The sequence below is a fragment of the Betta splendens genome, chromosome 4 (assembly GCF_900634795.4).
Source record: "Betta splendens chromosome 4, fBetSpl5.4, whole genome shotgun sequence".
NCBI lineage: Eukaryota > Metazoa > Chordata > Actinopteri > Anabantiformes > Osphronemidae > Betta > Betta splendens.
Genome location: NC_040884.2, coordinates 25,848,569 through 25,873,138, shown reverse-complemented (window position 1 = coordinate 25,873,138; position 24,570 = coordinate 25,848,569). Strand labels below are relative to the sequence as shown.

Here is a 24,570-nt window from a genome sequence, read left to right as displayed (position 1 = left end):
ATGGCAGAACACACCAACCCTCCATCGCCTCTACCTTCATCTTCACATCACTGGTTTTCCTCACAGGTGCATTTTGTCAACTGGTGAGGAAATTGAAATTGAACGCTTGATTTACACCCTGATCTTTATTGCCTTACTCCACCCTCTGCAAGCAGCGTTTATGAAGCCTGAGCAAACTAGTGGGAGAAATACCGACATATTATAGGAGACAGTGCACTCCACTTGTGAGCCTCGTTTCTGGCTGCTGCCGCTTCACCCTGAGTTCCTGCTAAGAGTCATCTGTGTGTTCCCTTTTACTGCCTGCCTGCTATAATATGTTTATTGTAATGGAAATGATTCTCCTCTGATTCCCTGTATCCATATGATCATGCATCTAAGTTCCTCACAGGCTCTTTCATATCCCGCACAATTTGCGCTGGAGCTACAAACTGCTGCCATGTACCCACTCAGGTACTGTAGTGTTATTATCTCCCTTTACGTAATGGGCTTCGTCTGCCAAACGTCGTTACATGAAAGGTGAGCTGCCAAGTGTTTTCTCCGTCTGACGCTTGCTGGAGATTTTACATTGAGGGGATGTTGCCAGACGCGTGTGCGTGCGTGCGTGCGCGCGCGCGCGTGTGATTGATTGAATGTCTGCTGTGTAGCCGTGTGAATTTGAGGGAGGGAGAGGGGGATTTCACCCCGGATGACTGAGCAGCCAATTGTGGGAGCTCCAGCCAATCCGCCGGCGCGCACCCTGCCTCCTGACTCTTAATTGGCTGCTTTTCCCGTTGAGCGCAGCTTATACACGCAGCCAGCTGGTTCTGTCAGAGACGGAGCCGGGGCCACGGTGGGAAAGAGGCCGAGCGGAGAGGCAGAGACATAAAGGCTGGATTCATAGTGTGTGTGCGCGTGAGTGTGTGTGTGTGTGTGTGTGTGTGTGTGCGCGCGCGCGCGTGTGTATATAGCGGCCGGTAATTACCTTCGAGCATCTGAACCAATCAAGAGCCGCACAGAGGCAGATACGGAGGGAGGAGGCTGATTCGGATTCTCAGTCTATTCCCAGGCCGAGAAGAACACGGCGTGTTTATTAGATCCCGCTCAGACGGAAGCGACGGAAGGTGTTTCCCTGCGAGCGGCACGGCGCGTCCTTTCTCACGTTCGGTGAAAGCGGATGGACAAGATGAACCACAGCTCCGCCGAGGCAGAGGCTGAGACCATAGAGCCGCTGCGTTACCTCAGGTAGGAAACAGCGCAGCTCTCGCCCTCATCCTCTCACTTCTCCTGCGTGAACAGTTGTGTTTTGCAGCTTTCGCCGTCTTGTCTGTCTGTATCACTCTCGCACCGGTTCACAGGGAACCTCCTCAATCACAGCTCAGCGCGAGGCAGAGACTGTGGCTGAGAGAATCAGACCCAGATCTTCACATGACGCTCACTGTATACATCTTGCAGTCTGTTTGAATGTGAGCAAGATTTTAAAAGATAATGAGATCAGAGGGAATAATAAGGCTGATTAATTATTGAAGTCACCAGTACATGATGATGATGATGATGGTGATGATGATAAACCGCCGCTGCCAGTCTTGTTTCTGTCTTCCACTTCTTTCAAGCATCTAATTTAATTACTAACAGGAGATCCTACTGGAATAGAAATGCTGCGTTTAACTGAGCATCAGCAGGGCTCATAGCCTGCAGTTAAACCAAGCAGGGCAAGCGTCTTATGATTCACTGACTCTTATTACGCAATCAAAGGTTAGTGGGGTGTATAGGTGCCCCCGGCTGCTTGTGAGGTACCACCTTCACTTTAATTATCAAGGAGAATGTGAAATTGATGAGAGGGAGGAGGCAGGATGTGCATAGGTGTGCTGGTGTTTGCAGACATGTGCAAATGAAAACGGGGCACCTGAAGAAGTAATAGTGACAAAAAACTTACTTTGTTGTGTGTTTGCTGATGTTTTCTGTGCAACTTAAGCACCACAGCTGAGGGAACACGCCGCCTGTTTTAATCAGTTGGCTTCTGGGGTTCAGTTGCACATCGAACCCCTGTAACTCCCGGGGACGGTGACATCATCACTGCTCCTGCATCTTCTTAATCTACTGTAACCTGGGCGTGTCTGCGCTCCGTGGGAGTCATCAGTGTTCTCGGTCGGGTGATGAGCTTTATGTAATCTAGACAGATGGCTTCTTCTGCTGGTCTTTCATAAATATAAATGACTGAATCCCGGATTGATTTTACAAAAGGCCTATGTGCACACACAGCGCCTCCAGACAACCCTGGGTCTCTGCTGTGACTCACACGTCTAATGCAACTCCACCGTCACTCCATCTGATTTAACTTGTTTAAAGCCCTGACAGCTGACGTCCATCCATCACTGGGGAGTATCGCACCTATGCATGAATTCATTCTGAGCGCTCAGACTTTAAAATGGGTACGTGATTGTGCTCTCAACAAATACCCGCCTTTCACTTTGTTTACGCCGGAGCAGCTGATCTTAGCTCTTCACCTTCACGTTATTATTATTAGCAGGTGAGCTACGAACCACAAGTTGATTGGTTTGTTTTACTACTACCAACTATTTCTCCTCACCTAAAAACTGCCTCTGTGCTGAAAGAAAGTCAAATCCATGAAGCCAAGTTATGCAGCACTGGAGGACGTTTAGCATCTATCAGACGCTCAGATTTTACTCATGAACAGAGGAGTGGATTGCGCTGGCCGTATTTAGACGAACGCTCAACGCTAATGCGGATCCTGATGCTGGAGAGACACCGGCTCTGAAGGAGCGGCGTACAAAGCCACGTCAGCCCCACTGTGATGTATAATCTCCTTGAAGAAGGGAGTGAGGATAGGATTCAGGCAGCAGGTGGAACATTTTAATTATGCCGCTAATTAACACAATCTCCGTTATCTAGTTTATTGAAAGATCAAAGGTCTGCGTATGAGGACGCACTGTGTTTGACACCCAGCTGAACGCTGTCTTTCTCATTAACGAGGCTCTAAATGCATCACTAATAAGACGTCGACATTCACCCTAACACCTGGTGTCGTTGACTTCTCCTCTCTGAGCTGCGTTCTCTCTGCGAGCGTTATCCTCCCGCCCCGCGCTCCCGACAGGCACACTACGAGGTGAAGTCGGGACACGCAACAGGTGAGAAGCTGTGTCGAATCCACAGGAAAGCTGGAAGCAGCCATTTGCAAAGCTCATTATGACATATGATCTGATCATTAAGCCCCGGACGCTCTTCATTTCTACTCTCTCTCTCACTGCTTTGTCCAATCTTACAACAACAGTATGAGTTCTCCCACTAGACAAATTAGCCACATGAGCACGTTGAACAAGTGACTCAGCGTTCCAGCACAATCGGAGCCTGTGCCTCCACCCTGCGCCTCCAGCATCTTCGCCTTCGTCCCCGTTTCTTGCTCTGCTGACCTTTTTTCCTGTTGCTTGCCTGGCTGCGGAGGCTGAGGTGTCGGGCTCCATCTTGGCTGTGCAGCGATGTGGTGACACACGCCGGCAGCAGACAGGAAGCCGTAGCAGCGTGGCGCCAGGAGCTGTGCCCGTTGGGGAGAACGGGGGCTGATGGTCACTTTGCAGCTTCATGGGTTGGTTTTTTTGTTGATCCGACCCAAAAAGCAGTAGAAGATGGATGGGTTTTGGCAGGGATTCATCACATGTGGGTGGAAACCATTACCTCCTTGGCTGGTTTGAAGGTTCAGATTGTATTAAATGATATTATGGGTCCAAACCAGTCTAGTCAAACCACCACTCTTCTAGAGGCCAGTGATAAACTGGTATTTTCTATTCTAACTGTTGTTAGTCAAGTTAATAGATGACAAACAGCTGTTCCAGCAAACTGTTTAATCACAAATCTAAGCAAAACATATGTGAACAAAGAAAAGATAGATATCGAAGATTAATAGTTCTAGGATTTATAAAACCATGCTTAAACAATAAATACCATTAGCCTCAGGCTCTCTGGTGATAGAGCTGCTCAGTGATCAGTCGTTAATATGCAGAATCCCTCAGTAATGTGTTTGCCAAAGGCGACGAGTGGACGCATGAACGTCTCCATCCACGGCCTTCCTGCTGATGTAGTGTGATGATAGTTGTGACTGTAATAACACCCGAACCCATGCAGAGCCCGACTCACAGGACACTCCAGAATGCTGAGGCCATGTTTTTCTTGGGATGTTGACTGATTCCATGGAGGTTTGGACTCTGATGTCTGATTCTGGAGCCTCCAACCATTGTGATGCAACCTGTCTAATGGTAGAAAGAAGAAAAGGCTGTGGCACTGATCAGTATTGAGTCAACTGGCTGAGCAGGCTGGAGGATGCTTGAGTGGCCAGAGCGTCTGGCTCGGTGGTCGCATGGCTTTCAGCCTGACAACAGCAGGTTCCCGACATGTCCGTCAGATAAAAAGCGGGTTTATCCTTTTTTTTCACCACTGCTTGTTCGATTTGTGCCTTTTCCAACTTGGCACTGATGCGCATTAGACTTATTGTGGTCCCGCTGGCTCGTCGCCCTCCTCTCAACTCCCCGGCACCTATTCCCACGTTGGCAGTTCCATTTGCCTGTGTGACAGTTCAAAAGCATTTATTTATAGGCTGAATTCAGTGATTGGGGCAGAGAGGTGGAGATGCTGAGAGGGAGAGTGGAGGGGGGGATGATTTGCTACCACAGCAGTGATTGGCCATAATTTTCCTTTTCCATTCAAATCAAATTAGCTGTGAGAGTTGTTCATTTACAGTATTTGAGAGAGGAGCACGTTGGAGGAGAACGTGGTCAACGTGTTTCACAGTACGTCTGCTTCTAAGTAGGATCAACTCGGGCTATTTCTGATCTTTGAGGCCTTTAAGTGTGAGATAACATAATAAAAGATGTAACCAGGCATGTGAAATACATTTATACAGACTGATGTCATTATCAGGAGCGCCCACGTCGGGGTTGGCATTAGACTGACGCATTCAAGGGTCGCGGTAATGAGCTCTACGTGTTCAGGCTGAGCTTATTAGATCTTGATGCTGCTTCATAAAGTAGATAAGTGAAAAGCCAAGGGACCAGAACACGGACAGCACCGACACTGTCTGGACCAAGGCGGTGGAGCTGACGGATCGATGAGCGAACCCTGCAGGAGAAATCAGGCCGTCGAAGCAGAGGCCCGTGTTTTTATTTGCCCGTCCAACGTGTGAAAGCCGGCTGAATCAGGTTCAAATGAGTCTCCAGGCAGCGGACCTTTGTTAATGAGCAACACAGGAGACTCCGAGCCAACACGCTTTCTTTTCCTCATTATGTTCACATTGTGACTCATTGAAGGGACCTTTTGGGAAACAGAGGAGAGAATCTAATATTGTACCCAAGCTTTGCTTCGAGCACGGACTGCTCCACTGAAGAAGCTGCTTTTGCATCATTGCTCCTGGCTCACGCGGGTCCACATCGTGCCTGCTTCAACCCACTGGGATCTAATGACTGTGGCATCTGCCGCCATGTCACCGGTGCACGACCTCCATCCTCTCCTCCTCTTTAAACAACCGGCGGCTGAGCTGGCCCAGATAACGGTGACGGAGCGGAGGCTGCGTTCCAGTGCAGGTTTTAATGGGCAGCTTCTCCTAAATGAACCAGGGGCAGCTCAGTATTCAGTCCTTCAGAAAGCGGCCTCGTGTCCTGCCCATGCTTCTACCCCCATTGGACCCGGTTCCCCTCTCCCAGCCAAACACACGCTTACAGCACAGGTGACGCTCTGTGGACTCATTCTTTGAGGTGATTTCCGTCAGAAACAGAACTCATGTATTATTCTCCTTCTCTATCACCAGGGCGTGAATTATGAAACAGAGAGAATTGCGCATTTGGGTCATGGAAATCTACTAAATGTAACTACTTACAGTTAGAACGTCAACATGAAATGAATGTGAATGTGAATGGAGACAGGGAGGGTTTCCACATGTGCGTCCCACGCGTTAACGTGTGTGAGGTGGATTTAAGAGTCTCCAGCGTCTCCTCGGTGGCGGCTGAATAAATCCGAGCGTGTTCCGTTTTAATGCTGGAGGGCGTCGTACTACAAAAACTCCCATCAAATACACAGAGCGACGCCGAGCGGCGAATGAAAACGGGCACCGGCGGCCGCCTGGAAGGCAGGAAATCAAACGTGCTGCTGCGAAGGAGTGCAAACGTCTGGAAGCGCTGCTCGCTGGGTTCAGTCGGAAGCGGGCGACGCGATCCCCTCGATCCTGTTCGCTGGTGACGTCGTCGTTTGTTGCTTTTAGAGGTCATTTTTCATTCATGATACGGTCAGAACCTGCAGGAGAGACTCAGGTTCACCCCAGTGAAATAATATGAATGAAACCACTGTTTACAATTTGATGATATGATTAATATATTATAATATGCAGGCCCCGAATGGCTCCATTGAGCACAGGTCGTAAACGTTTGCTGTGAGACGACTCAGTTCCCCTGATCATTTAGTTGCTCCCCAGACATGAAACAGCCGTAACTATTAAAATAAGCATACATGAAGCAAAGGCTTTTCCTGGAGGAGCCTTGAAGAGCGATGACTGTGGTTAGAAGGAACCCACAGTCGGCTGTTATTACAGCTTCAGCTCGACTCCCCGTGTAGGATAATGAGCCAGCGTTTGTGCATTCGCGGGCTGAATGTGTCTGTTTGTTTATCTTCCCCGCTGATATTTTTAGTCTTTAATGTGTGCAGACAGGGTGCATTGTGTTCAGGCTGACAGGCGTGGAGCAGCGGGGACAGGAAGGAGGGATCGGAGGGCTGAGCGCAGCGTGCACAGACGGGGAGGATGGAAGGAAACAGAGGTTATTGTGGACGCCGCCTCAGAGAGAAAACACTGAGCTGCTCTTCGTCTGCTCCAAACGCTCAGACCGTCACAAACACTGCTGTCACGCCCTCGGAAACACCACCAGTGGCATTGATTATTACAATTAAGCTTAGTGGCTGTGTTAACTTACTTTACATTCCTCCAGTGGAGCTGTGGAAACTCTGGCCTGTTCCTACAAGTGCTCCTTATTGGCACTGGGCCCACTCCAGGTTCTGGACGACGCCTCCTCTCTTATCTGGAAGGGTTCTTCAGGTCCAAACTGAAGAGCGGCGCTTTTGGCATCGCTGCAGCTTCTCCAGCTTTGTTTCGTTTGTGGAAGGGAAGCGGTGGTAAATGTGGCTGGAGCACCGTTGTCCTTGGAGGCCGTAGAGCCAATAACAGTGTTTTGGATATTTATATTTATTTATTATTATTTATTTAATAATTTATTTATTTTCATGGATCATGACCCTGGACCTGTTTGGGGGTTTCCCTTTGCCAGTAAACCTGCTATATTTCTATCTGCTGAGTCTTTTGCGTTCTAATCCTGCTTCCCTGAGCTGCTTTGTGGCCTCTAAACATCCAGAGTTCGTCAGTGCAGTGTGTGTGTGTGTGTGTGTGTGTGTGTGTGTGTGTGTGTGTGTGTGTGTGTGTGTGTGTGTGTGTGTGTGTGTGTGTGTGTGTGTGTCCTCCCCGTCCATCACGCCTGGCGCAGGTCCCTGAAGTGTGCCAGCTCGTCTTTCTCATGGTGGCCCAACCAGCCGCTTGAAGTGATCATGACAATCAGCGCTCCGCGCCTCCTGGGGCGTCCTCCAGCAACTATAATAACTCAGAAATCATTTGACTGTGGCTCACTCCACGGGAACATGTGAGATGTGCGTCTACAACACAACCCCAGTAGCTCAAATTTCTATCCCTCCAGCAGGTTTTGTCTGGTGGGCGACTCGCTGACAGGGGTCAGAGCTGTTCGGAGGGATGGGACTGGGAGGAGAGGTGTTCTTCTGGTGACAGAATGGGAACGGGGCCCGGTAGGAACTGGACGCATGTTGTCTCCACTGGAGAATCATGTAGGAAGCTGCACACAGACCGCAATAGAGAGAGGAGGCTCTCTCCAGAAAACCAGTAGAACCTATAACCTGGTCCAGGAGGGGGGGGTCACTTCTCTGTGAGGTAGCCGTCGTCATAGCAACCGACGCCGGCTGCACCCCGGTACGAGACACGGGAGACGGCGCTGGTGCGTCTGCGTTCGTCCTCGGGTGCGACGCTCACTTTTCACAGGCTGCTCCAGTTTTCATTAATTGGGCTCAGTTAACAGTCGCGCTCTGCCCGGTCCTGATTGTGGTTCTGTTTCCCGTTTTAGAAGAACTGCCACTGAATTGCGATTGTGTTTTGTAAAAGCCTGGTCTTTCACGTGTTTCTGCGTCATTGTTGTTGGATTATATTAATAATTTTGAAAAGGTACTATTTAGACGGGAAACAGAAATGTACCAGTTTAATTTAGCTTCCACACAGAATAGAACATCATTAACCAGATCCTTCCCATAATTTTTTTAAGGCTGGTCATTATTCAGAGAAACTAAAAATGACTGTGAAAATGTATTCACACCTTAGAATGGTCAGATTTGTCCTTTTCTCTTCATTAAAGCAGATACGGCAGCGATAGCGAGCCTTCCTGTCCTCCTCTGCCTCCGACCTGTCACCGGGTCCTGCTCATGCCGAGAACCTTCCTCTGTCTCTGTAATGAGACAATCAGTGGAGGTGCAGGGGAATTCTGGATGTTTTGATGGACAGGTCCCGAGGCCAGACTCCCTGGTGGCCTGAGAGCCAGATGGTTAATGGTGATGCTGAGAGAAGCTCACAGAGAGTGGAGCCTGGAGACGCAGCAGCAGGCAATCAGCTCCCTGTTTACTTGGAGAAAGGCTATCGAACCCGACCAAACCACCTCCGCTTGTATTTTCTCACATATCCTCATCTGGTAATTGTTATAACGATCATGAGACCCACCGAGAGGGAGGCGGATGACAGACGGTTGGATTGGTTTCTTGCCGTTAATTAGTGAAAACTAAAGCCCAGAGGTCCTCGGATACGGGAGACAAACAAAAGAGAGAGTCTCCAGAGCTTGTTCACAACACAGCCAAGATGCAATTAGCAGGAGGTGGAGGAGGAGAAGCGGCAGAGGAGCGGCGGGTCACCGGACATCCTGCTCGGTGCCGTGCACCTCAGACCGCTCTCTCCGGCTGGACCCGCGCCTCCTGCTTCTTGTCGTAAACAAGCTGATGCAACGCGTTGAAACGCCGCCAAAAAGCATCACCCGCGTACCAACGCCACGTCTCGCTGACGACTGGCCTGAAGTCCTCACTTTCGGTTCCATCGCCGCTGAAGGGTGCGACGCCAACTCTGACTGACCAGCAACCAGAGACGCGACGAGCCTCATTCATTAAAGCTGGGCAAAAAGATAAACGAGGAGGACTGTGTGTGATTTGTGACATGATGTGACTTGGCTGCGCAGTAAACATAATGTGATTCTGTCGCCTTTTAGCTCCACCTAAACTGGATTTGAAGTCTATTCATGCTCTGTATACATAAGCATGAATCACTCCTGAGGAGATGTGCGATCCTGCGGACGCGCTCTTAATCACAACGAACCCCCGCTGCGTCTGCACCTGAATCAGTAGGCAGAGAACGTAAAGAGGCCGCGCCGTCTGCTCCACGCGCTAATTATTCAGCGGCGCGCTCTTATCCATGAACTCTCACTTGGCTTCCCTTCTGTCCCCGTGAGCGTTTGTTCCGTCCATGGGGGCGGGGGCTCCCGTTTTGGCGGAAAGCGAAAACAATCCAGCTGGGTTGATCAGCTGTTCCCAATGTGAGACGCTGACTCGGACTGATTCTAACTGGCTGTTGGTGTGAGCATCACGAGCCAAACAGACCAGGGCTCAGTCATCCTTCAGCTGGTGAATAACGTTTCAAACCTAAGACCGTAATAGACTTCAAAATGAAGGCAGGTGATTATATACTGAGCAGGATATGAGCTGAGGCAGAGACAGAATAGATTTACTGACGCAGTAACAGGTGATTTTGTTCGTCTTCACACTCGAGTGACCGTGATCACGGTCTAGCTAATGGAATCGAAAACGCGTCTTAAATCATGTTTATGGGATGTGAGTCAGCTGCTGCGTGGAATGAAACTGAGTGGAAGTGTGACACAGTCATGACGGCTCCACCTTCTCATCACACCACACCACACGCCCCCCCCCCCTCACCCGGCTCGTTTCCTAATGCACGGGTGAAGCCGCACCGGCGCAAAGGCCGTCGGTTGCCAGGGGCAACGGCAGCACGCGCAGACCTTTACGAGCTCCGAGGTCAAGGGCGAGCGCGGAGTCCGGAGAAAGTTTGCGTTTCAGGAGCGCGTGGCGCTCACGCGGCGCCAGGTTCCGCGCGCCGCCTGATCGACGACAGGTAAATGAGCGGGGACCTTCACGGCTTCACGCGCCTTGTCTCGTCTCATTAGCGGCGCGCTCCTCTCCCGCACCTCAGCCTCATTTCAACGCTCTCGTCGCCGTTCGCTGTTTGTGTTCAAAGCGTCTCCGAAGAACGCCGCCTTCATCGTCTCCTCCGTCAGCCGCCGTCTCCCCGCGCCTCTCGCACATTTCCCACCGCCACCTGCCACCCAGGCGTCGTAAACACGCCCACGCGGGCGCCCGCTCGCACGCGCGCGCGCTGGCGGAGCCGAGAAAGGTCGGCCGAATGCCAGTGTCGGCGCGGCGGCTCTGTGGTCCCTCTCATGGCCGCCCCCCAGCCGCTGCTCATCAATTATACACCACCTGCACGCGGCGAGCCTGCGCGCGGACGTGGCCGCGTCACAAGCGCACCCCTGGCCGGCGCGAGAGCGGGAGAAAGCGAGAGCCGGCCACGCGGTGGGTCTGAGGCTGCTCATTAATATGCGCGCGGCTGTTTGTGGGCTTCTGTATCTAATTGCCTTTCAGTTGACCCACCTGCCTTCTCCCTCATGCAAGACTCCACACAGTGTGTCCTGTGAGAGGACACACACACACACGCTCTCAGACGATGATTAGGTGAGATGAGCCTGAGCAATTTAAGTGAAGGGGCTTCAAAGCAAAGCCTTGGAGAGATTTGAGGAGCGGCTTCTCCTCCGTCTCCTCCTGGCTTTGCCCGGGGATTGTGTTGTGTTGTGTTTTATTGGCAGCGCCACAGAACGGCGCCATGAGATGTGCGAACAGGAAAGGGATTAGCCTCCAGGAGCTGAGCCGAGGCCCGACCTCCTCCGCGGCGGCGGCGGCGCCGAATGCAATTAGGACAAACGGCACGAAGGCGTCCTCCATCAGTTTAGCAGCCGTTTGTCTGGCTGCTCTGGAACAGGGATCCACCTGTTCCACCTTCACGATGGAAGCACGCAGGAACCTGCAGGGACTGGAGCCTGCGGGCGCGTGACGCCTCCTCTGCCCGACAACAACAACACACGCAAACACCTTGTGTCTCAGCACCAAACGCCACCTCCAGCTAAAAACAGCCAACAAGCGAGCGCCTCAGGGTGGCAGCTGTGCCCCGTCTCCCCCGTCTCCCCCGAGAGCTCAAACCTTAGCTCATAACTAATGGATTGTGGGTCTTAAAGTCATTATTGGATTCTAGAATGCTTTCAACGACTCAGTAAATGTTGTTTTAAAAGGCTATAACTTCAGAAACACACACCTGGTTCCTGTGAGACTATAAACCTTTGCTTGTTTTTTAGTTTTACATGAGTGGATCACTGATTGCTGGGACTTGACCATGAACAGGAGGCAGCTACAGTGTCTCACTGGCTCTTGCTGCTTTAAGGTGCAGGTTCTCCTGCTCTTGACGTTCCCTCCTCCACGTTTCTCTTACTCCCCTTCGCTTCGTACCCAACAAACTGTGGCATCTGGAGCCAATTGGGTGTTGATGCTGCAGACGGGGCCTCGTGGGACGGGAGCCAGTAAACAGCGTGTTATTCACTCCCCGCTAGTTCCAGTGGTTCCGTCCGTTCCCAGTTCGCCTCACGATGACGGATTAAACACCGGTTCACGCTGTTAGATTTCAGGCTGCGAGGGGTATTTGTTGGGTCCCGTCCGAGGGCGGCGGCTGTCGGAGGCCGTCGTCTCTGTGGCAGGGCTTTATTAGCCTGACTTCTTCTGTGGTGTCTCACTTTCGCCAGTGGCAGCGCTTCTCATTAAGCCGTGTCACTTTGTGGTCTGTTCTGGTCTGTTCCCACCACGAGGAACAGTGATTCTCTCACTTCAACAGCCATTGCTGTGTTTGCTGGTATTTAACATGCCTAGCGTTTGCTTTGAGGATTTGAGCTTCACACACACACACACACACACACACACACACACACACACACACACACACACACACACACACACACACACACACACACACACACACACACACACACACACACACACACACACACTGTTGGAAATGGGGAATCCTCATTGTACCTGGATAGAATCATATTGAACCTTGTTGACACATGAAAAGGTCAGAACTGGATCAGCTGTTAACATTCAGTCGGTCGTGTTTGTTAATCCCTGACGCATGTAAATAAACCACCCCTTTGATGCTTTAGCTGACCAGCGCAGATCGGTGATTAATAAAATAAAAATCATCATCGTAGATGTTTTTAAAAGTCATCCTTCAATCCTCCTCCAGAGTTGGTCTGGACCTTTTTCACGTAAGTCACTTTAACAAAGTATCTCTGCACAAAAACATTAATGCTTCTTTTCCTTGTATTGTGCCGGTTTTTGTGTCTCTGTGATTGGGCAGCGTTGTTGCCATGGCGCCGAGATTGTTCATATAGGATGCACAGGGGAGGAGAATGAAGCCGCCTTTCCCTTCGCTTCAGGTAAATCATTATTGTGGCTCCTCTTCTTTTTCTGGGACATTTGTGGCCCATCAAATGACCCATCCTTATTAAACTTCAGGTCACTCGGTAACAGAGAGGTCATTGCTGTGCCGCGGCCCGGCACATTGCGTTTCTGCCGCTCCGCTCTTCCCTCCGGGACCCGGAGGACGGAGCGGACCTCAGTGTAAATGAATGGATGTGACACCACGCGGCCTCCGACCGAGGCTTCGGAGCGGTGGAGGCTGCGGATCGCTAGCTGTAACGCTAAGATCGCTGAGGGGCCACTCGGTGACGCAACCTGTGGGCGTGAGGATGTGTCCGCTCTCGTGCGTGTCATGTACCCTGCGTTTGTGAGTCCACCTGTGTGTGTGTGTGTGTGTGTGGGCGGCTGCTCCTCCACGGAGATAACGGTGAAAAATGAGGCAGAAGTAGACCTGACTCATGGAAGAACGTTTTTAGCTCTCACACACAGAAATCTAAAACTAAATGAGCTTTGCCAACACCTGTGGCTCCAGGTAACGGCCATTGTTAATCTTTTGTATTTCCGTGGCTGCTCCGGGACAAATGGGTAATGGAAACAAAACGCAGGGCCCAGTGATTGGAATTCCCTGAAGAAGACGGGCGATGAAGACGGGCGGACGGCTAAACGGATCCAGTCTGATCTGGACAAACGATGCTGTTGGAGGCAGCTCCGTGGCAGATTATCGCCCAGGGAGCGACGCGCGCCACGCCGTCCCGATCGGGTCAGAACTGCACATCGCGGTCGGAGCGGGACCATATGGAGGCCCAGGGCCTGTTGGCGCCTATCTGCCAGCTGAGGCTGCTTGCGAGGCGCTCCGCTGCCGTGGCACCTGATCCTTCTGCCCGTCATCACATTATGCGGAGCGACACCGGGGGCGCCTTGTAACGTGCCACGCTCGCTGCCGCGGTGAGGCTGCTCTTGCTAATCGGGCCTCAGACTTCTCCCCTCCGCCGCCTCTCCTGGCGCGTCCCGCTCGGCCTCCTGCAGGCGCGCCCCGGGAGGCGCGGGCGCTGATGAAAGGTGTCCTGAGTGAGACACGTGTTGAATTAGCTGCACGTGAACACACACACACCGTTTGCTGCCTCACTTTCCTCCGTCTCGCCGTCACCCCTGGATCTGCCATCACTTTGAACCCGGTGTTGGACAAACCTCCGTCGGAGCAGAGACCACTGAGGTTTAAAAGGAGAGAACACGGAGGAGGGTGAACCGGGGTCGCGGCTGAGGAGGGTTCAGGAGGCTGGGGTGAAAAAGGGCCGAGCCGACGGGGGGAAAAGGCTTCACGACGCACATCCAAATGCAGCTCCTCACTCAAAGAGTCAGACTCAGAGAGGCAGAGGTGGAACAGATCAGAGTTTACAGCCATTCACGTGAAGGGGCTTGAACTGGATGCTGCAGCTTCTGCGGGTATTTTGTCAAAAACTACAATACTCAAAGAAATACTGAAATCCATCCAACTGTTGCCATGATACAGAATCTACGTTGTCTCACTATCAGTTATTTTAAGCAGGATGAAGTTGTGTCACCTCACGATATAGACTGTGGTGACCATATATTAGTTGCTTTATACCTGCATCATTCACATCCAGGTAAAGAGTAACAGTGAGCTGTTTGTGCCGATTCAGTTCGAACCTTCAAACCTCTGCTATTCATTTATTTTGTATAGTAGCTGTTTGTCCTGCTGCCGTGCTCCGGTTTCCCCACAGGGACCATTAAAGTTTCATTTGGCCTTATCTCATGTGTGAGGTAAACACGCTCACTGAGGGCTTTGCGATCACAGTTGAGAGCGGCGGTGACGGAGCACGGCACAGGCGGCGCCGGGAAATCAGCGGAGCCTCGGAGGAGACGCTCAGCGGCTGCGGCTTCAGTTGCAACCTGAGCGAATCCTCACGAGGGGCTGATTTTGTTTCCCAGAGCGCGCACACACACACGCACACACACACACACACACACTGAAACCTTTCATGAGCTACATGTAAATGAAAAGATTGCTGGTTATAACATCCTTCAGGTAAACAAATACTTTGTTGGGTAATAATTAGCATAAAATGGACATTTTATTATTCAGTGTTTGGCGTGAAACAACGCAAACAACCCGTTTCAGCGTGTCCTAATCGTGGTAACACATCCTGCCTCCATGTTCAGCAGCCTGCTGGGATGTTTGTCCACTCACAATGACAAATTGGGTCTCCCTCTCCGTTTTAGGTGGCAACAAATAACGTAGTGTGTCATTATGCAGAATCAATTCCACCCAGTGAAATGTGTGAGGAGCTCTAATGCTGCCAGGTGCAGACAAACACAGAGCAGTCCCCTCTGGGCCCACGTGAACTTTCTAAAGATCAACTTGTCACAGTGATTCAGGAAACATCCCTGAGGTGAGCCGTGGGTGACAGCTGCTGCTGCTCCACTGGCACAGGTAAATGCCAGAAGCCCCACTCGGAAACAGAAACTCAGGCGCGCGCACGCATGCACACACATACATGCATGCACGCACGCACACGCATGCACACACACATATGCACGCACGCATGGACGCACACACACGCACACACACGCACACACACAAATGCGAACATGCACTTTTTATTTTACACAGCTTCACTCATGCAGATGCATATTAACATGGACAAGGACGGAGTGTCAGGGTTCCCGATGCCGTAGTGCTGAATAAACAGAGCTATAGTAGAAGTGGTGTTTGTCGTTTGATAAAGCAGCATTGTGCTGCATAAAAACCGTAATTCTTCCATTAACAGAAATAACGACTGAGTATTCAAATTGTAGAAAATGTAAGTTTCTCTGAAAACTGGGAACCCATTCAAAACATATCAGCTGTGCAGTTTATCTTTACTCATATGCGCCCTACAATCTAATATTATTCTCGCAGTGGGCAAAATATGTACCCATAAATAGAGCTCTTGATTGAGAAATACAGATCTGAGGCAGAGCTGGGCGCTGCCCCTGATGAGTCAGCGCTGACTTACAGTAGAGCAGCATATTGATTTTTATGCCTTGGTCAAACTCAATATTAATCTCATCTGAACTCCTCATTCAGCTCCTGCATTATTTTTTTCTGCTACGGACGTTTCTCTGTTTTTCTAGCGTTCTAAACTAGCTGCAGTACCGGAAACCACCACTAGGTGTCTGTAGAGTAACAGGCTTTCTCCAAAAACTCACATCCTACTTTGATGATTCTCTAGTTTGTGCTCTTCATCCTGCCAGCACCTTCACCTGCCAACTGCATTTGTCACACACACACACACACACACACACACACACACACACACACACACACACACACACACACACACACACACACACACACACACACACACGGTTGCTAAAAGCAGCACCAGTAGAATCCAGTGCAGCTGGTTTAGTCACACTGTCACCATGCGGATAATAGCAGGAGGAAGAAAAGAGGCAATCAGCTCAGAACAAGGACTTGTTTGACTAAACTCAAACAATAAATGGTCAAGTTGAAGTAGCCTCAAACCTAAATACATTTCTGCTGCTGGACTAAAATAAGACGCTTGTGAATGATGACATTTCCAAATGATGACAAACCAATGCGACGCCTGTCCTTTGAACCTGTCCTTGTGTTGTGGTGTGTGTGTTGCAGTAAAGAGGAGGCGACAGCCATCGAGACGGAGCTGCTGAGGGACTACAGGTTTGGGCAGCAGCAGCTGGTCGAGATCTGGGGTCAAGCGTGTGCCCTCGCTATCACCAAGGTCGGTACATCTGTGTGTGCGTCCTTCTGTTCTGGACCCGTCTGCTGATTCAAGGCGAAACCGGAAGAACCCGCATCGGCTCACAGATCACTGATGATCAGCAAGCATGAATGTGTCAGTGCAACTGCCCTTTAAAACCAACAGCCGTTTATTTTATGATGTGTTCATTTTATGTTGTAAAGTTCAGCCACAAACATTGCAGTGTTTTTCATCATTAATGCATAAAGTGATATTGAGATGGATCAACAGAAATTACGCAATTATAGTATTTTCATTGTTGAACCGAACAAAAAAGCCAAATAAAACGAATGCTTCATTTGTCCACAAATAGTTACAGCAGCTATTATTTACCCTTGTCCTGTTTGTATTAAGTTCCAGACAAAAGCTCTGAATGTTACATGTAGGAAATGTTCAAACATTATGTGAAATGAACATTCGGACACTCTGCGGCAACGCTCCTCAGCCTCCGCTGGTCCAGAACCGCAGCGCTTCATCTCTGTGTGGCTGGACTTTCAATCTGCTGTGATCTGGATTGCATCAAACCCAGACTGTGTGTGTGTGTGTGTGTGTGTGGGTGTGTGTGTGTGTGTGTGTGTGTGTGTGTGTGTGTGTGTGTGTGTGTGTGTGTGTGTGTGAGCGGCTGTTAGGAACACATGTGGTTCCCTTTGACCAGACCACTCGCTTGGTTTAACGCCGCGCTGGTTTCCTCACTGGGCTTTCGAGTGGTCTGTGATGAATAAGAGTCTGAGCTACGAGACACATGAAACCCCACGTTTCTGTCAGGAGGAGGAAAAATAAAACACAAAGACAGAAGCAGAAAATTCAAATGTGATGATAACACAAAAAACATTTTATTAGTTGCATTCTTTAAATGTAAAGAATATGGCAGTAAAGTTGATCATCTTGATTTTACAGCTCATTCACTCACATGCAGTCACAAGTAGTATCACAGATATGTAATAAATCTAGTTTATTTGTGTCTCTGAATAAGAACAAGGCCAAAACTGTACTAAACTGGCTAGTGCTGCTGTACATTATTTAACTTTTATAAGGCTTGTTGCATTCATAGTATGGGAGACTGTGAAATGGAAACTAGGGAACATGAGAAGCACAAAAACAGCAGCCGAGACAGACGCAGTGACAGCATCAGTCAAAAGTAGAAACTTGTGATTAAACCCACCACATCCACTTCCTCTTCATTATCATCAGCCGCCACTGGCCTCGTGCCTGAACACCCCCCCAGCAGCATAGCCTTCCTAGACAAACAGGGCCTGGACACGGTGGGCCGCTGCTGGCGGCCGCGGGCAGCGCGGTGCCGCTGACATGACATCATCTCTGTTTGGGGAAAATTACAGTAGGAGGAGATGCAGACGGTCCGATTTCACAGATTTTACTGTTGGCCTACTGCTGCAGGCTTCCAAGTATACCACACACACACACACACACACACACACACACACACACACACACACACACACACACACACACACACACACACACACACACACACACACACACACACACACACACACCTCTGGGTGCCAGACAGATTTGAGGCTTTCTGTAAGTAATCCATTTTCTGTTCCCACAGCAGCAGCCACCAGGTTCAGACTGTGTGTGTGTGTGTGTGTGTGTGTGTGTGTGTGTGTGTGTGTGTGTGTGTGTGTGTGTGTGTGTGTGTGTGTGTGCGTGCGTGTGCATCAGTCTGAGGCTTGTCAGCACCTGAGTGGCAGTAGGAGATGTTTTTGTTACCACACAGCTATAAATTAATCTGCAGCCTAGTGAAAGTCCCAAGACTTTCATTTGGGGTTTCTAGGTTAGAACGCCACCATTTGTCTGGATCTGAGTGTATGTATTATTAGGTCCCTGATAATATTTTCTCAGACTAGGTGTGTATTTCATGTTGATTGGAAGTGGAAGTCTGCCTCTAACATTTATTCCGACGAGGAATTCCCTCAGGGACCTTATTACAATCAAGACATAAACAGTTTGTGGGTGTGAGAGAGAGGAGGTCTGCTTCGCATCCAGCCTGCTGCTAAGCGGTGCTGGCGTTATTGATGAGTGACTCAACTAGGAATATACAGTATAAGAAAAACCACAGCAGCAGCCGTCGCTGAAGTAACTCAAACACAAGGAAACAACCGCATCACAAAACCTGTTCAACACATGCTGCGGACCATCTGCCTGCACTTAGAGGAACCTCCTCCTCATCCAACACATCGCATGATAGTGGAAAACATTATTTTATTAGCCTGAAAGCTCGGCTCGACCTTGCTGCTTTAAATCCATGCTGTGCTAACATAATGTTTGTTGACAAGCTTTTATTAAAACAAGGGACATCTTGGCTGAGCGTGCAGTGCACATGATTTCCCTCGATGGGAAGTGAAGACATCCACTGTAGTCTGTAGCTTTTTTAAAGTTCATAATAGTTTATTTTTACACGCTGTAATTACAATAACGACTCAACCGGTAATGAAGCTCCATATTTAGCCAGAAATTGCCCAGGCAGCTTCTGTTTTCCATTAAAAAGCTAATAAAGCTCGCATTTAATGCAGCTAATTACAAATGCTCTCCCTTCTCTGCTAATTGCTTTCAAGACCCATCGCACAATAAGTTGTCCGTTAGGTTGGAGATGTGCGAAATGAGACAATTGCTTCAAAATACATAAGTTCTTCCCAGTCCGACCTGATCTGGTTCCTTAAAGGCTGCTCGCCTCCAACTAATGGCTTTCGCGCCAGCGCTAAGTGGCCCCGGCACTGATACCGCCGATCCTCCTGATGGCCCTCAACATTGAGAGAAGCGGTCATTAAAGCGTGTGATGTGAAGATGACGGGGGTGGGGGCTGGGGACCAAGGAGGCGGCGGAGGAGATGCAAAACAAACAAGCACCGCGTTGCAAACAACCCTGGCGTCGCCCAAAGCCGGCGACACGGGGAGCGCGTGGGCACACGGTTGCTTAGCTACGCATCCTGCACACACGGAGCTACATCTGTGCTATTTTGGACTTATAATGTGTTTATAAGGCTTTCATGTCTGGCTATATTCACCATATAGACCAAATCACATCTGGGCCACATCTGGATGTGAGACGGACAGATCAGCTGTTGGAGCTTGACCCTCACTGTAGCTTAAAAGTCATTGTATTTAGATTCTCTAATGCTTCAGTGTCTATGCTGTGACCCTGTTGTCCAGACATGCTATGTAAAGGCCCTGTTCACCTCACTACAGGAGCAGACAGAGGGTCATTTAGGGAAGCAGCCGCACGGCTGAGCCAAAACAAACCGGGCCACGCTCACTGAACACATACTGTACTGTATGAACGGCCCCGTGGCCCTCAGCCATCACAGGCCTCTCTCTCAACGCATTTGTGATGATTCCTCAGTGGAGTTTAGAGCTGCGGCAGCGACAGCGGCCCCTGGATCCTCTCCTGGATCCATCAATCTAGTTAATGCACTCTGTGGCTTGTTATAACCAATTATACAGCGTGGGGAATGAGCTATGTCTCTATATGAACTCGCTCCTGTATTGAATACATCAACTGAAGTGACAGTAAGTGGGTTTTTGTACAGCAGAAAGAAAAATGTCCTGTTTTAAGTTCATCTCCAAAATTTAGGAGAGTGTTTTACAGCCTGTAATTCTAGACAGTATATGAAGATTTGTTTCAATGACACTGGCTTTGTTTAACAGTGAGGGTCCATTGTGCTTTTAAACAATCAGTTGAAAACGAATCCAGACATGGTTTGCGACTGTCATGAGTAATGATCACGGCTGAGTTGATACGTGTAGAGGGCGAATCCCTGCAGCAAGTGCATGTAGATGGAAGGTGTGTTTGACTCCATCTGCGTGACTAGACTCCATCCCTTCTCTCTTCCAGGCCTACCCGCTCGGCTCGCTGGCCAGGAAGCAGCCCACAGTGCTGGTCATCTGCGGTCCGGAGCAGAACGGCTCCATCGGCCTGGTCTGTGCGCGACACCTGCGCATATATGTAAGTATTTACATTATAGCACCTTTAAGGAAGCCGTTAAGCAGAGTTCACCGCTATTTACGGCACGGACGCGGTTTTACTGAATACAAGCCCTCAGCGCTCGCTGCAGCTCCCGTAAACGGCAGTTACCCCATTACCTGCCCTGCGAGGGCGCGCAGACAGCCTGATGTCATGCGATCGCTACCCTCGTTAAAGCCGAGCCCCGTCTGGCGGTGTGACGTCACGGCCGCGGCGTTCGTCCTCTCCGAGCGGATTAGAGGCGGCGTCTGGACATGATGGAGTGTCTCTTCGTGCTCCGCGGACCGCGGCGCTGTAGTCTGGACCCAGTTGTTTCAAGTTTAATATGGGATGTGTGTTTTTGGAGTCATCGGTTGAGAAAGGAATGAATCTATACTGTGCACTTTACCATATGTGTCTGACATAGCAGATTTATAGAGCCCTGAACCCCTCGTTCAGATTCAAACCATATTACTACAGTATAGAGGGACTTGGTTTCAGGGTCAGAGGTCAGAAAAAGATATATTTACACTGGCATGAATGAGCCTCTCCACAATCGACTTGTCGCGCATTCAAACGCATCTTTTATGCGTCGTCTCTGCTCTTGATGTTTTTACCGTCTGCATCTGTCACTTCTTCTGTTTCATTCACCTAACGTGAAACATTTTAACCAGACATCGAGAAGTGGCGCGTGAATCAAATTCTATTATTGTTGTTCACGTTCTGAAGCGGGTGCTCAGCGGAGCGGGGCCGGTGGGGAACGCGTCTGTCTGAGCTGGTGTATGTACACGCACACACACACACACACACACACACGCACACGCACGCACGCACACACACACACACACACACACACACACACACACACACACACACACACACACACACACACACACACACACCACACACAACACCCACACACACACACGCACACGCACACACACACACACACACACACCCAACCACACACCACACAACCCACACACGCACACACACACACACCCCACACACACACACACACACACACACACACACACACACACACACACACACACACACACACACACACACTGATCTGTGCAAGTGATTAGACAGAGCAGTGGGATGAAGGCTCAGCAGCAGGTGATTACGACCACTCGCTTCGCGTCGCTCCGGGACGTGTTTACCAAAACAGCTTGCGTTTGGATCTGCCGTGGATTTCTGATTATGTCTGCTGCTGGACACGATATTAGAAGAGACGCACAATGCTGCTCACAGGAAGACACAGATTCCCTGATTAAAGCTCATGCACATTAGTTCCAGGGGATCGTCCTTCATAAAACAACAGGCTGTGATGCAAGAGCTGGCTCACTGCTCGCTGACCTATAGGCAGCCTCTGCTCGTACTCACACGACAGCTCCTGTTAGTGGAGCCCAACTTCAGCAGATTCTTTGTCACATGGCATCAAACACTGTATTGGATGTAAACAAGTGATTTTGTTTTTCCACTGCTCTGATCCTTTCACTCCTCGTGAGCTGGTTGTTAACAAAAACACAACCCAGCATCATCCCTTAGGGTGAAGAACTGTAACCCATGAGCTTGTTGTGCACACGGTCACATGGGCCTCAGCTTCACACACAGTAGTTTGTCTCAGGTTGATGCTTTTACTGTAGCTGTATGAAAACCAGCACTTCAGAATTCACGGATGTTTTTTTACATCTTCAAACATACAAACACACGCAGCCACTCATTGTATTGGCAGTGGGACTTAGATTTCATATTTAGCAAATAAAGGTCAAAGGTCACAGGTGCTTCCTGCTGAGCATCACACAGAGGCCATCTGGGTTTCTAATCATCTTTAAAAGGTTTCATTCTGAAGGCAAGCTGCGAAAAACAACTTCTGATCAACAGTATTTTAACATGCTGTGAACTGGAGTCCAGGCCTAATTTACACTGATACATCATCCACACTCAGTCGCGTCAGTGACGGTTGAAATCGCTGGCTGAAGTGCTGAAATGATGTAACCTCTCCCTATTTGACCCCCCCTCGTCTTGTGTTTTTTCTGACGTAGGAATACGAGCCGACCATCTACCACCCTAAACGCTCCTCTCACAGTCTGCACCAGGATTTCACAGTTCAGTGTGAGAAGATGGACATCCCCTTCCTGTCCTATCTCCCCACAGAGGTAGACGCTTTTAACACTTTACTCCTTTTCTTTCTCCTTTGCTTTGTGACCGCTTCAAACGTAAACTGACTTTGCAAATGCTGTGCGAGAAAATCCCACAAATCTGAGCATCGATTTCAATTAAAATTAGTTCTGCAAGTCTGGAGAAATGCTCACACATTGTTAGTGTTACTGGCCACTATTATCAGTTATCAGGCCTTCGCTGCACACTGGCTGTGAAAACAACCCCTTCATGTGACGCCAGTAGAAGAAATGGGACAAAATCCAATTCTTCTCTCCGCAAATGGCCAAACTGGCCACAGTTAGGAGGATTTAGCAGCTTCCCACAGTCTTCACAGTCTGTTTGTTATACGTTCCCTGTACGTGTTACTATCCCTGCTCTGACTCTTAGACTTTTACTCGTGCCGTACGCTATGCTGATTGTGGGCTGCGCTCATCACGGGCTGTGTTGCGTTCAGGTGCAGCTCATAAACGACGCCTACAACCTAGTGATCGACGCGATGCTGGGCCCAGAGGCCGACTGCACCGGCGTCAAGGAGCCATACTCTGGCATCCTGGCCACCCTGAAGCAAGTCAAGATTCCCATCGCCAGCGTGGACGTGCCCTCAGGTGAGTGTTGCAGAGGCCGGAGCCTCGAAACGACAGCGGCGTGATGAACGATCCTCTGGGCTGAAGCGAAGCGTTCCAAGTCTGGATGCACACATGGGGGATAAATCTTAGGCCACAGTCAGTGGTGAGCTCATCCCACACTCAGTACAGTACCGCGAATGCCTCTTACTGTCTCCTCCAGGTTGGGACATCGAAGAGCCGAGTCAGGACGGGATCAACCCCGAGGTCCTCATCTCGCTAACGGCGCCAAAGAAGTGCGCCGCCAGTTTCTCGGGGAAGCATTTCTTGGCCGGACGCTACCTGCCCTATGACATCCAGAAAAAATACGAGCTGAACCTCCCGGACTACGCCGGCACAGATTGCCTCATAGAATTGTAACGCGAGGGGGAGGAAGCAGAGTCAGTGTGGCCACGCCTTGTTTTGAAGAACCTATGAATCTATTCTTTGGGTTGGTATTTTATAGATTGTTAATGTGTTGCTGTTGACATTTGAGTTGACCGTCGCCGGATCTACTGCCGCGCTGCAGGAAACATAGAAACCGTGGTTGGAGTCGTGTTTTTTAGGGAATGGCATGAGACCTTTTTGTGTCAGTCTACTTGTAAAATCTGTAGCATTACACTGTTTTCTGGTTAGTTTGCAACTACGACCTACTTTATCCACAGTCAGCGAAGAAAATGAATTTTCTATGATGCCAAGAACTGAGATTGTCCTTTGTTTGCCCTAAAGGTTTAATTTTACGTTGATGTTCTGTTGCACTGATGATCTCATGTTTCTTTCTACTGAAGTGTGCTGCTGAAATTAGTTTGCTGTAAATAGGAAATATTACACTCTTTGTTCATGTGTTTTATTTTGTTTCTTTGGTCAAGCTGCCCCTCTGCATTACCTTTTGTTTCAGAGAACCCTCAGCCGTTACAAAAGGCCCAGACATTTCTCGTTATCCAATAAATACGCTCTATTTAAAGGATAGTTCACTTTCTGGTGTCTTGTTTTTCTCACAGCTCCACTGACCATTCGGCACAAGCTTTATCCGTGACAAATAACCTATTGGTAGAGCGCTAAAAACCCTTAGGGAGCGGAAGCAGAGGAGACAGACAGACAGAAGCTTCAGTGCAGTCAGGTGGTTTGTTGCATCACTGTGGCACCACAGTAACGGAGCCACAAAGAAGCTTCAGAGTTTTGTGTTTTATACATTATTCCGTTGTGAATCGTTGTTTTGAATTACAGCCCTACAGCTATATTTTACTCCATGCACACTGAATAAAACACGCAAATAAAAGTCATGAAGGTGGAATCAGCTTATCAGCTAAATTGCTTTGCTGCTTATGAACGAGATAATGGATATTTAAAAGAAGCACAGGAGCTTCAGTAATGCTCACTGTGTGTGTGTGTGTGTG

The 24,570-nt window shown here is 49.5% G+C and overlaps 1 protein-coding gene across 2 annotated transcripts; it reads left to right on the top strand.

Annotated features, from left to right (window-relative positions):
- Positions 1 to 797: 797 nt before the first annotated feature.
- Positions 798 to 24,142, top strand: yjefn3 (YjeF N-terminal domain containing 3). 2 transcript variants are annotated; one of them, XM_029148128.3, is made up of 6 exons: positions 798 to 1,221; positions 16,313 to 16,421; positions 20,295 to 20,405; positions 22,454 to 22,567; positions 23,026 to 23,176; positions 23,358 to 24,142. In XM_029148128.3, exons 1-6 carry the CDS (start codon positions 1,154 to 1,156, stop codon positions 23,552 to 23,554), a joined length of 750 nt encoding a protein of 249 aa, XP_029003961.1. In that variant the 5' UTR covers positions 798 to 1,153; the 3' UTR covers positions 23,555 to 24,142. The 2 variants fall into 2 exon arrangements, with proteins under 2 accessions (XP_029003961.1, XP_029003960.1); XM_029148127.1 differs by lacking the exon at positions 798 to 1,221 and adding an exon at positions 9,987 to 10,249.
- Positions 24,143 to 24,570: the final 428 nt, after the last annotated feature.